At 37.2% G+C, this 14,552-nt stretch overlaps 1 protein-coding gene across 1 annotated transcript in view; it reads right to left on the bottom strand.

The window, feature by feature from the left end:
- The window catches only part of USH2A (usherin), a 773,469-nt gene that overhangs the window by 215,783 nt on the left and 543,134 nt on the right, over nt 1–14,552 (bottom strand). Inside the window, exon 47 of the mRNA XM_007466317.1 lies at nt 1,039–1,237. Within this exon, the coding sequence (XP_007466379.1) occupies nt 1,039–1,237 (199 nt within the window). The remainder of the gene's footprint in view (nt 1–1,038; nt 1,238–14,552) is intronic.

Genomic DNA, 14,552 nt, shown 5'->3' on the forward strand with positions numbered 1-14,552 from the left:
CTCTCCCGTTGCAGAGCACAGGCTCTGGACGCGCAGGCTCAGCGGCCATGGCTCACGGGCCCAGCCGCTCCATAGCATGTGGGATCTTCCCGGGCCGGGGCACGAACCCGTGTCTCCTGCACTGGCAGGCGGACTCTCAACCACTGCGCCACCAGGGAAGCCCCATACTAATTTGTATTTTGATCCATATTGCTTCAACAACTTACTTTCATAATTACTATGTCCTTTTGCAGTGAATCTTTTGAATTTAGTAGTAGCTTTAGTCATTACATGTGTGATGTTGTTGACAAACAGGAACATTATTTCATTATGTGAAATCCTATCTTCAAACTAAGGATTTTCTGCATCATTTATCAATAAAAACCATTTACAAACCCCTCTGTCTGGCTGTATTATTGATCTGATTCTTAAACTGCAACTAATATGAACACTAATCTGCAAATGGCCATAATTTAAAAATGTTTCAATCAAACCATGAAAGGTCCCAATGACAGTTACTCATCAGTGTCATGTAAACAAACACCCACTTGTAGCTGAATGGATTTGTTGTAAAGAAAATTCAAGTCACTCAATCAAACAAATTCGGGAGGTTCCTTATCATTTCAATAAACTCATTTTCCTGTGAAGGTGATGAAAAATGACAAGGCTAAAATGCTCATCAGGAAGAGAGGATTTGTATAAGCATCCTTCCTTTTCCATGGGGTCTTCTTGATAGGTGGAAATCTTGATCATGATAAATCATGGTTTAAGAAGCAAGTGATTTCCTCAGACACAAATGTAAAATATTAAAAGTATCCTCTCACTTTTCTGGAGGTCACTTGATAGCAATATCATTTATCATAGATATAGCAGATAATCTTTAAAAAATTAAGTCATAATTTTAATTTGTTATGTTGAATAGTAATTTCTTTTTTTCCCAGCTTTCTTGAAGTATACTTGAGAAATAAAATTATATATGTTAAAAAAAAAAGCATGTGATTTCACTTGGAGTGTTTAGCGAGAAAAACATATTTCACTGACTAGTTTGAAAAGATATACCTTAGCCTCAGGGGAGTAGCACCTGGGTCCACAGATAGTTTCAGGCTTTTGACACTTCACTGCTCTGCAGAGTTCATGACTGTGGCCCTTCACTGACTGCTGGATTTTAAGGCATGAACGCCATGTTTTCCGTAAGAGATCATAACCCAGAATGATGCCATTTGGCTTCCCTGGAGACATCCAATCAATCTGAAGGGATCTGCAATGGACAGAATAATCAGTATTTCTGAAAAGGCAACATTTAACATTGCTGTTATCAGTCTCATCTGCCTCCCACTATGGTCTATTTCATCAACAACTTCCTAATTAAAAAGCTGGAGCAAAAGAATACATATACTAATATATATTCTGATATATGCTACTACCATAGACTATGTTTTGAGAATCAATCAAAACCATTTAAGCTTTTGGGAGAATAACACATGACATGAGTCCGGTGGTCCCCCACTTTAAATTTCAGAGGCAAAAAGAAAGTGTCATTGTTTGTGGCTAGTCAGAAAATCAACAGAAAGTTTTGGTTGATAAGAAAAAACAAGACACAAATAATTTGACTTAGTAAATAGGGTGGAAATTAGAATATGTGTCAGAGCTAATCCCTACTTATAATCCCCTTCTCCTTTGCCTTTCTTCCCTCAGCTAGGACTAGCCACGTGACCCATAGCCGCTCAAAGGGATGCAACCAGAAGATGGTGGGATTCTAATAAAGGTCCCTAGGAAATTTTAGCTTCCTTGATGTGGCTGTCACCTTTTCCCCTTTTCTTTCTTTCTGCTAAACGTGATGTCTGGAACTTTGGCAATCACCTCATTCTTCTTGCAACCATTTGGGGAAGACCATAAGAATCACAAAGATGCCTCTGCGGTATCTGTTATAACTGAACCAATGCCAACAACAATCTACCTCTAGAGCTACTTACTTGAGCCTCTACTGTTGGTTCTTTTGTTACTTATAGCCAAAGTACATGACCAAATTGATAAAATCTTTTGATCAGTTATCAATTGATAAAATTTATCAATGAATTTATTTATTGATATATAACATTTATCAATTTTATCAATTGATAAAGTTGATAAGCTCCCTCCAAATATACTTTATCTTAATTTTTTGACTCATAGAAACAGATTTAATTCTGCAATAGTTCTTTATATACCATGATCAAATATGTTTTGTGGTCAGAAATAGTGGAATTAGAGATTCCCATAACAAACTCCTTTATATTATTATCTTCTTGAAGATGTTTGATTTTTAAAAATTGAGCCACGGTTTTTTCTAAACATATAAATATACAGTCTTGGGTGGTTTGGCATACAATGAAGGCATAACATGGCACCAAAACTTTACTGCATTTTCAATGGTCTATTAATATTTCATCTGCTGTACTGAGTGAGATCATAACCTAAAGCTGTTCACAGAAGAGTGAATCCTGAATACAATGATCTACTCTCAGGTTAATGTGCAGAACTTTAATTCTGCACTTAGGTCTACTTGTCAGAATGACACAGTCCAGATGACATACCTGTACTATCTTTAGTATTTTTTTAAGAAGTCTATAAGAAGAAAGTAGTTAAAGTTTTAATAAAGCCCCAGAGATTTGGACATGACATATTTTTGCAATTCAGCACAGCAAGGAAAGTCTGTTATTTGCAAAACACTAGGTAAATGTAAAATAATTATTTTTCTTCTCATTATTTTCAAAAAAGAGGATGGAACTCTGATACTCAAGATTACTTTTATTGTTTTAATTCTAGAATTTTCAACCATAACAACCATTCACAAATAGTTAGAGGTCAGCTTTACATATAAAACCTTCCAGTAAGCACATATGAGTTTAGTCCCTATACTTTAAGATATTAAAATAATCACAATAACTTATGTTGACCATCTTTCTGCCACTGTGTAAAATAATATTTTTGCTATACCTTTTATTTTCAGGAGAAGTATGTCTTTACAGGCCAAATTTTACTGGACCCTATCAGAATTCTAAGTGACATCACATGTGAGGAATTCAATTAGGCCCAAACATTTACATTAAAAAGCCGCAGTCAAGATAAACCTTGACATTTTAATAGACTGCTAAAAAAGAAAATTGTTTCCTTTTCTTAGAGGTACAAACATAACACTTTCACTAATAAGACTCTATAGATAAGAAATTAATGTCACCTATGAGAGAACAGTTTCACAGGTGACTTGTATAGTCACCATTATTCTTCTAAGGTCTTTATCCAACTCTCAAAATTAATTCTACGTTTTGCAGATACCTCTTTTGTATTCATTGCATAATCAACTACAGGAAAGACTACATTTAAGTGACTTTCAAAGGTCGGACTTATCCCCAAAAGCTGGCAAACTAGCAAAGTCTAGAAAACACCATGTAGAACCATGCCATTGTAACTTCTCTGTGTTGCACAGAATAACTGTGAAGTGAGACCACCTATATTTTTAATAATAGCAAGAGCAGTTTTGATGTTGAGGATCTGAGTCAGGTACACTAATGAACGTGATCAAAGAAGAATAGGGTGTTTAACACCTGTCCACCTCTCATTAGAACCCATGGGAGTAACACTGAAAAATCTTTTGGTTGTTGATTTAAAATGAAAGACATCTCTGAGAAATGCACACCATTATTAACTGGATTAATGGTTTCATTGCTTTGATGTTTAAGAGTAAAATAGAAGGAACGTTCTTAAACCATAGGAATTAATGTGAAATATTGGGGAACCAAACTGAAGGGTTTTTTTTTGTTTGTTTTAATACATCAGTAAAGGTGGGGCTCATGCAGAAACATGATCATGAATCCTCAAATAGATCTTCTTTTTGGGGGGTAGATTTGTTCATAAAGTGACAATTAGAGTTCACTGAGCTTCCAGAGCACTAAGGAATAAAATTTAAGCTACCTTAATAGAGCTTCTAATAAAGGACACAATGTTTACACACATTTTAGCACGATTCACTGGGTGTTTAGAAAGTCTAGTCAGAGCTATTGACTATTTCTTTTTAAGTCTGTCATATTGTTAGTAGATTTACTATTCTACTTCTGTTACTACTATACACCCCTGTGGCCACCATCACCACAATAATCATCACATTCAGCTCAAGAAGTACAAAATAACATTGAAGATAGAAATAATTATGGGAAAATCATTTCTTTATCACTTACCTTTACTGGTAAATATTAAAATGATACAGTTCAGAAAAAACTTCTATGGAGAGTTACGGTTCCCTTGGTGCTCTACATTTTATTCTAATATTTTATCACAATTTTGTCAAAATGTTCTTGTTTGGGCCAAAGGAGAAAAATCTTCACATTACTTTAAGACATCCATCTAAACTGTTGTAAATAGCTGTACATTCCCTGATCATGTTTACAGAGGCCTTTTAAAAATCCCTATTCAGGGCTTCCCTGGTGGCGCAGTGGTTGAGAGTCCACCTGCCGAGGCAGGGGACACGGGTTCGTGCCCCGTTCTGGGAAGATCCCACATGCCGCGGAGCGGCTGGGCCCGTGAGCCATGGCCGCTGAGCCTGCGCGTCCAGAGCCTGTGCTCCGCAACGGGAGAGACCACAACAGTGAGAGGCCCGCGTACAGCAAAAAAAAAAAAAAAAAAAAAAAAAATTCCTATTCAGCTTGGTCATTTTTGTCAGTCATTTATATAACATTCAAGCTCTTCAATACTATTCCAGATTGTGGTTATCAAAAATGATCAGGACACTTTTAATATAAGACTAAATAAATGTAATATGAGTAATATGATAACAATATTAATTCTCTGCTCTCAAATCAAATAACTGAATGTTTAATTATCCACTAGAATATTAAGCATAACTTGTAGTCAGTAAAATATCAAAAGGTAAAAACTCTGTGCCCTTGAGTATGAGGAGATGTGAAACATGCATACCTGAAGCATGTCAAATATTATACAGCAGTGTGAAATCAAGTGTTTAAGTGTGTAGTTGAGGCTACAGGTATTACAGAAACACATAAACAAAGATCACTGTGTCTAGACGAACAACGAAGGTTTCATGGGAGAAGTGGATGTGGACTTGAATTGGAATAAGAGGATGGGAAGAATTCTGAGAAGGAAGATTCATATAAGCAAAAATAAGAGGGAGAAGCAGCCTGGCCATACGGAGAACAGTAACGGGACCAACCTGACGAGCGAATGATTTACATCCAGCAATAATGGAAGGTCAGTTTGAACTTAAGAAGAACGTTATGAAGTCCCTCAAATACTATGTTGAGGAATTTGATGGTGAAATAGGGTGATCGTGCAGTGGTATAACTAGCAGAATAGAAAGTCCTTTTAGAGGTAATACCCTGACAGATTAGAGTAGAAGAGACTAGGGGTAGGGAGAAATATCAGTGAGCTTCCGTGGTAACTTAAGTATGAAAGACGGTTTAGTGGGGTTTTCTCTTATGTAGGAACTTAAACGATGGCCCCAAACTGAGGATGACCGATGATGAATTCCTCCGTTAAGTATCTTGCTTCTAAAAGGGAACAAACAGCAAGATTCTGCTGCAATGAACATTGCGGTACATGCATCCTTTCGAATTATGGTTTTCTCCGGAAATAGAGTGGGATTGCTGGGTCATATGGTAGCTCTATTTTTAGCTTTTTAAGGAACCTCCATACTGTTCTCCACAGTGGCTTTACCAATGTACATTCCCACCAACAGTGTAGGGAGACTCCCTTTTCTTCACGCCCTCTCCATCATTTATTGTTTGTAGATTTTTTGACGATGGCCATTCTGAGTGGTATCAGAAAGAGAAAAACAAATATCGTATAATATCGTTTATGTGTGGAATCTGGAAAAGTGATACAGATGAACTTACTGGCAAAGGAGAAATAGAGTCACAGATGTAGAGAACAAACTTATGGTTACCAAGGTGGGGAAGGGGGGGACGAATTGGGAGATTGGGATTTTGACATATACACACACTACTATGTATAAAACAGATGACTAATGAGAACCTGCTGTGTAGCACAGGGAACTCTACTCAGTGCTCTGTGGTGACCTAAACGGGAAGGAAATCTAAAAAAGAGTGGAGATATGTATACATATAACTGATTCACTTTGCTATACAGTAGAAACTAATACAACATTGTAAAGCAACTATACTCCAATAAAATTGTTTAAAAAATTTTTTTAAATAAAAAATAACCCCCTCCCCCCAAATAAAAAGATTCTTCTGAGTTCTGAGGATAAAGCTGCCTTTTAACACTGACCCATCACCCAAACCAACCCAAAATAAACAGAACTCTAGGAGAGTTTTTGAATTTTAATGAATATTTATTAAGTACCTCCTATATGTCAAGCATTGTCCTATACTTACAAATAAACAAGACAAAGTTCCTTCTTTCACAAAACTTACATTTTGCTGGGGGAAGGTGGGACAGTAAACAAACACGTAAGTGTACAATATGTTACACTGGTTGTCTGAGAAGGCCTGGCTCTTCTGTGCAGAAATCCGAAAGGGGATGAAGCAAGTGAACAGGAGTTTCTAGGCGGAGGGAACAGGAGGTATAGGGGTTTTGAGACATCCGTGCACATGGCTTGTTGAAGGACAATCAAAGAATCTAGTAGGACAGAGCTAGACTGAGCAAGAGGATGATGGAAAATGAAGCAGGTGGGTGTTGGGAGTGTGGGTTTGGGGACTGCAGATCCTGTAGGGTTTTATAGAACATGGAAATAACTTTGGATTCATTTTTGAGTGCATTGGAAAACCACTGTAGATTTTTGAGCCATGGAGTGAAAGAGGAATGATTTAGTTAGTGAAGAGTGACATTAAAATCCACCCCCAGTCCACCCCTAAACATTCTCAAGGCTGAGGAAGGAATTCTAAATACATCACTCAGAGAAACTGGAAGCACTTGCTTCTCCTGGTTGGTACTTCCTGAGATGCAGAAATATCTAAGCCCAATTTGCAGCTGTCCCTGGAGGGAAGTACAGAAAGGCGTTTGGGGCAGCTTGACATGGGGGTTGGCAGCCTATATGACCACAGAAAAGGTGCTTGCTTCTCAGTTAGAGAATTCTAATGGCCAGATATTGTCTGGAGCCGCTCTAATGGTAGGGTAAGACAAGATTGCCACACCGTCGATCTTTAGCATGGCACACATGAGTGCATTTCCTATGAGCCAGTGGATGTCTTGCAAGATGGCTAGGCTTGAGCTCCCTTGAGGTTACACTGACCATGATGGTGGGTTTTTGGGGAGGGGGCTCCAGCAAGAAGAGTGTTTGGTGTGTCTTGCTCTGTTGGCACCACAGATCAGTTGCAGAGGGCAACACTCATGTGAGAGAACTTGGCTTTGGGGAGATCCTCATGGGTTCTCTCAAGGAAAACACAATTGTTCAAAAAAGTGCCACCTTCCACAGAGAGGGCTTGGATAGCTATCCAGTGATGGAAGTAAAATAGTAACATTGGGAAGAGGCACATTTGAATGAAAGGGAATAGGCAAGAAAGAGCAAGGAGGGAGAAAGGGCAAACTGGGATCAGGTCTGAGCCTGTGAAATGGTGGAATATTTGAACTACATGTGAGCTTAATATTTTGCTGGAGATGGAATGGACTTTTTTTTTTTTTTTTTTTTAATTTTTGCTAGACTCTTTCTGGCCACACTGTGTGGCATGCAGGATCTTAGTTCCCTGACCAGGGATCGAACCTATGATGCCCCCTCCAGTGGAGTCATGGAGTCCTAACCACAGGACCACCAGGAAATTCCCAGAATGGACTTTTTAATACTTGATCATGAATCTTAATGACTAAAATGAGACTCATAACTAAAAGATAATGTGAAGGCCATAAGGTATTCCTGAAAGGTTTTTCAAGAGTTGGGGAAGAAAGTAAAGCCTTTCCTCCTTGTATCTCACTGAATTAAGACAAGTACGTCAACATAAATGATAAAGCATGAGCTAGGGTTGCGGTGGCGGAAATGGAGAATAGGAACAGCTATGAGAAGATGCCCCAAAAGAAAACAGACTAAAACTGATATTGAGTGAAATCAGAGGATGAAAAAAAAATCAAAGCTAGACGTCTGTGATCATATGCAAGGCGGTGGTGCCTTTGCAGAAACGGATGTTGGAAAAATTGGGTTAGATGAGAATTAAGGCTTGAGGTTATGGAAGTGATGGGTGCCTATCATTATAGAAAATCAATAGGCAATTGAATATATGGGACTGGAGTTTAGGGAGAAAACCAGGACAGAGATCTTGAGACATCAGTATGATGAAAACTGTGAGAATATTTGAACTATTTGAGTAGCAGAGAGAGTCTTTCTGTTGAGGACACCCACAATTAATGAATGGAATTAGAATGAAACCAATAAAAGAAACCAATGAGTGATCAGGGAGCCAGGGATAAAGCGGCAGTTAAAGGCCAAAGTGAATTGGGAGGAAAAACTGGATTTTGTCGAGATGCATACAAAGGCCTCTCAAAAGCTTAGTGATTGAGCTGCTTCTGTGGGAACTGAAAAAAGTTAAGAAGTTAAAAGGAGTTTGGGAAAGAGAGGGAAGTGAGAAAATGGAAATAGTGCTGGCAGAGTCTTAAGAATAAGCTCAATATTCTGTAAGGTCTCCTGATCAAACACTGAGTTTGATGATCAGAATTCATTGGCCATCAGAACTACTATTTCCTGAAAGCCATTATGATTATCAGACTATTGACTGGATGTGTGCATCAGTTCTAAATACACTCTAAATGATCTCTTTTGAGAGGTCTTCCCATATCCTTCAAAGACTCAAGTAGACAATTCCAGTCCAAATTAAAAGCTGTCTCAAGTTAACCATACTGGCGAGAAGGGGAGTGGAGAATATGGACGAAGAAGTGATCTGACATTCTACATCTACAGTCCAGCATACTCCCCATTTAAAAAAATAAAACATGGCTCAAAAAATTGTTTTTAATTGTAAAATTATTACTTCAGTATTCAAGCTCTCAGTCACTGAAAACAATCAGAGAGGGAATATAATGATAGAAGAGATTTCCTGATATCCAATGTCATAGTATAAAAATATAGAGGCCTCAAAGTTTCACCCAAATTTGGTGAGGCAAAAAGGGGAAAGTTCTTTTTCCACAAGCTATGACCTGTCATGCCATCCTCAACCACCCGCTATGCCCGCTATGTACTTTGAAAAGCTAGGGGGCTTTCTAAATGAAGATAGTGGTTTAACCTTCATTTAGAGACACAGATCCTGTGCTGCTATCATAAGGAAGCTGGTGTGTAAAAATATCATTTATATCATTCAGGAGCTTGAGGCAAACATTTAAACAATTATTTGTGAATGCTACAAAGACATTATGCCTCAGCCTTCGCATCAATAATACAGCCCCAAACTGATTTGGAACTGTAAAAACTGCCATGGATCCCATTAAAGGCAATGAGAGACACGATCTGTGTTCTCTCTTTCTGCTTTCCCTTGAGCTTCATGCCTGGAAATCATGCATCTTGGAATAGCAGTCCAGTCATGTAATAAAAACTCTTCCTTGTTTATGTTCTTTTCTTAGCTTATCCATTTATGGAGAATAAATAAGTGAACTTATTGGGGTGAACTTTACAGTACCCAGTAAAGCTGTCAGTTGCAGTGTTTGTCATATTTCAATCAAAGCCAGAGCCAGCTAGCTATCTTCATCCAGTGCAGTCTCTACATTCTCGAGGACCAGAATTAATGAATTAGCTATTGATTAAATTCTACTCTAGCAAATCCACCAAGGCAAATAAATGAACTACCCAGGGCACATGTAGGCCACGGCCAGACATGTCTGGGTTATCGATCAGTCGTTAGCATTCTTTGGGGATATAGAAGCAGCTGATGATAATATGACAAGTATGGAAAATGTGATGTAGAAACAGAGTTTGTTTCTGGAGGAGTAGCTTATAAAACTAGAAGGTTTCATCTGATCTTTCTAAATACCTTTGTGTGCTATGGCATCTTTGGTTTATATATAATGGGGAAAACATGTGTAAGTGCTTGTACTGAAGACGTTGTAGTCAAAAGCAAGGTATGAGTTAAGGCCAAAGATGAAAATGACATGTTCCATGCTTATAATCAAACAGGCTGGTAGGCTATTGGTATATGTTACGAAAATATATAAAAGTTAAAATTTGCTGATGACTGCTTTTTACCAAAAATAAACAAAGATTCTAAGAAATATGTGTCTTATTAGAAACCAAAATATTCTAAATGCTATAGAAGCAAACCCTGTCTACTGACATTTATCTGGAAGGATTTCACATTTGATTTTGCATGTTGCTAATATAAAAGAGATTGTCTTAAACCAAAATAGAAACATAACTAACAAGTATACACTGCCAGAAGTATAATGAAATTACACAAACAATAACATGCACACAGGAGGCTAACTGCTTTGGTGTTGGTGTAATTTTGATTAATGGCTTGGTGCCTATATCTGCTCATTAGGGTCTTGCCTTTGGAAAATGTTGCCGTGCTACGATAGATCAGTTTAAGAAAGGAAAGATTGTACATGCCAATATTTGGTTGTGAATGATTTCCATCAGTTTTTTTGCTAGATCTTTGACTAAAAAGAAAAAAAAGAAGGAAATAAAGTTGCCAAAGACATTGGAATAAAGAAAAATATGGAGGGGTTCGTACTTTCTGTGCTGGTCAACATGGAGAAAGCCTCTCTCTCCCACTGATTACTGCTAAAAAGTCTGCTCTAATTACAAAAAGCAACCACTCAAGGACTCTGAAAAGTTAACAATAGAGGCAGATCGGGGGCGGGGGCGGGGGGAGCCAAAACGTAAAGAGCAAACATTACAGGATGCGTTTCTCATCGTTTCCCCGCTTTGTTTGTCTCCCATCTTTAACCCAAGAGCAGCCCCAGTGTGGAACCGAGCACTGGGCAAGCAAAATCTATGAGAGGAACCCAATCTTTCTGGCCAGAGTACAAGAAGGCCTTGCAAGCCAAAGGGTATGATGGGTATTCCTGTTTCATTTTATTTCCTCTTTTTCCTCTCTTTTTTCCTGCTCTGAGGATGATTCCAGCCAAGGAGCTGCATGATGGCAGTCCTGGCCAAACGAGAATCTAAAATCCTGAGAAAAAACAAGCTGTCTGACCAGAGGAATCAGGCAAAGCACCCCTGTGGTCCAAAATCTCGTTTAGTTTTTCCTCTATTTTCTCTCTAATCTCACTGTCCCCCAAACAACCCCATTTATGTAAACCGTGAGGTATATTGGGAAGCTAAAATTACAAGAGAAACCATGTCTTTCTAGCCAAAGATTTGGGAAAGGAAGTCCAAGTGATGTGAAAAACATGGGGGAAATCTCAGAGAAGAGAAAGCTAGGCAGTTTACTAATTCTATACATGAACCAATACAAGTTCTAACTCAACTCCAAACTGCACATGCATGGTTGCCTCAAAGGCAAAGGGAATCTGAGCACTGTAGCAAAGACTTTGAGATCTGAACCATTACATAATCCCCCAACTAAATACCAGATTAGCCGATGAGAGCTGCATGCGTGGGGCAGATGTAAAGGAGCACAGCAAAGCTTTTGAAAGATGAACTGATAGTACAGCCATTGACCACATAAGCCAAGACAGAATTTTCAGTCTGAAGCTAACCAGTTGATTGCCTGTTGAAACAAACAAACAAAAACTCCAACCTTCTTCAGAGGATTTTAACAGGACTCAGATCACAACCTGATATTTAAAACGTTCAGGACACAATCCCAAATCACTCAGAATTACACTAATCCAAAGAAAGCTGGAGTGCCTGTATTAGTATTAGACACAGTATACATGATGACAAGAAAATTATCAGGAAGAAAAAGGAATATTACACAATGATAAAAGGATCAATTTACCAAGACACAACAATCTGAAATATATACGCAACTCATAATAAAGCAACAAAATACATGGGGCAAAAACTGATAGTTCTAAAAAAGAAATAGATAAGCCCACAGTTATATTTGGAGATTTCAACATGCCTCTCACAATAACTGATAGAACAACCAGGCAGGAAATCATTAAGCGTATAGATGACCTGAACATCACTATCACTCAACTCGACCTGACATTTATAAAATGCTCTAACAACAGCAGAACACACATTCTCCTCGAGTACACATAGAATATTCATGATAGATCACATTATAGGCCATAAAATAAACCTTAACTAATGTGAAAGAACTGAAATCATAAACCCATGTTTCAGATCCTAACAGAACGGTACTAGAAATTCACATTCACAACTTATCTGAAAAACCTCAAAATATTTGGGAATTAAGCAAACCACTTCTAAAATAATTCATGAGTCAAAGAAGAAGTATTAAGAAAATTAAAAAGTATCTTGAACTAAATGAAAGAAAATGCAACATTTCAAACTTTCTGAGATTCACCTGAAGCAGGGCTTAGAGGAAAGCTCATAACTTTACATGGTTCTAGTGAAAAAGAAGAAAGATCTCAAATCAATAATGTAAGCTTCCCTTAAGAAACTGGAAAAGAAGAGTAAGATAAATCCAAAGCAAGAAGAAGAAAAAAATCAATAAAGAGCAGAAATCAATGAAATGGAAAACATAAAACAATAGAGAAAAAGCAATAAAACCAAAAGATGGTTCTTTGAAAAGATCCACAAAATTGATAAAACTCTAGACTGATTGACTATGAAAGAGAGAAGACACTTATTACTGTTACCAGAAACGAAAGAATGCAAATAAATCCAGACTCTACAAACATTGTGACTTTCTGCCCATAAGTTTGATAAATTTGGTGAAATTAACCAATTCTTTGCAAACACAAGATTATAGATCTCACTAAAGAAGAAATAGATACCTTGAATCATCCTACACTGTTGAGGAAATTAAATTCTGAGTAAAATACCTTTCAACAAGGAAAACTCTAGGCAAAGGTGAGTTTCACTGGTGAATTCTACCACATTTAAGAAATAAATACCTTTTCACACAATCTCTTCCAGAAAATAGCAGAGGAGGGAATATTTTCCAACTTATTTTATGGGGCCAGAATTACCATGTTACCAAAACCAGGCAAAGACATTACAAGAAATAAAAACAGTTCAATATATTTTATGAGGATAGTCATAAACATCCTCAATAAGATAACAGCAAATTGCATGTATAAAAAGGAAAATAAATCACAACCAAGTGGGGTTTATCCAGATAATACAGACTAGTTAATTATTTGAAAATCAATCTATACAATTAACCATATTAACAAATTATATGCAAAAAAGGCATTTAACAAAATTCAATATCCATTTATGATAAAAACTCTCAGCAACTAGAAATAAAAGAGAAGACTTCAACCCGATAAAAGGTATCTCTAAAAAATCCATAGGTAACATCACATGTAATGGTAAAAGAATAGGAACAAGTCAAGGGTGTCCGCCTTATTGAATGAGCCAAGGCAATAAGGCAGGAAAAAGAAGTAAAAGACACACAGATTGCAAAGGAAGAAATAACTTGTTTATTTTTTGCAGAGGATCTATGCAGACCCAGGGAATCTACAAAAAAGCTTCTAAAAGATCCTAAAACTCATAATGAGTTTAGCAAGGTTGCTGCATACAAGGTCATATACAAAATTAATTGTGTTTCTACACCCTAGCAAAAAACAATTGGATTTCAATGTTTTTGAAGAACCATTAAGAGTAGTACTCCCCAAAATAAATAGTAGGTATAAATCTAATGAAATATGTGTAGGATCTGAACACTGAATTCTACAAAACACTGATGAAATAAATTAAAGAGGATGCAAATAAACGAGCAATATGCTGTATTTATGAATTGGAAGATGTGATATTGTTAAGGTGTCAATTCTCCCTGTATTGAACTATAGATTAAATGCAGCCCTAATCAAAATGACAGAAGGATTTTATAGATATTGATAAGCTGATTCTAAAATTTATATGGAAAAGCAAAGTAATGAGAAAATTTTTTTAAAAAGCTTAAAGTTGAAGAACTCATAATACATGATTTTACAACTTACTGTAAAGCTACAGTAATTAAGATTGTATGATACTGGTAAATGAATATGCACATTGATAAACTGAACAGAATAGAGAGTTCAAAAATGACCTATAAAATGTGTTAAATTGATTTTGACAAAGGTCTAAAAGCAGTCCAAAGGAGAAGATATAGTCTTTCCAACAAATTGTGTTGGAAAAATTGGATATCCCTATGCAAAGATGTTAACCTTGACCCACACCTCAGTTTACAGAAAAATTAACATAAAATGAATCATAGACATAAATTCCAAATGTAAACATATGAAACTTCTAGTAGGAAGTAAGAGGAAATCTTTGTGACTTGACTCAGGTAAGGATTTCTTAGATACAACACGAAAGGCACAGTCCATGAATGAAAAAAGTGATAAACTGAACTTTATTGAAATTTAAAACTTCGCTCTAAATAAAAACAATTAAGAGAATGAAAAGACAAGCCATATGGGCTTCCCTGGTGGCGCAGTGGTTGAGAGTCCGCCTGCCGATGCAGGGGGGACGCGGGTTCGTGCCCCGGTCCGGGAAGATCCCACATGCCGCGGAGCGGCTG

The sequence above is a fragment of the Lipotes vexillifer genome, unplaced genomic scaffold (assembly GCF_000442215.2).
Source record: "Lipotes vexillifer unplaced genomic scaffold, Lipotes_vexillifer_v1.1 scaffold139, whole genome shotgun sequence".
NCBI lineage: Eukaryota > Metazoa > Chordata > Mammalia > Artiodactyla > Lipotidae > Lipotes > Lipotes vexillifer.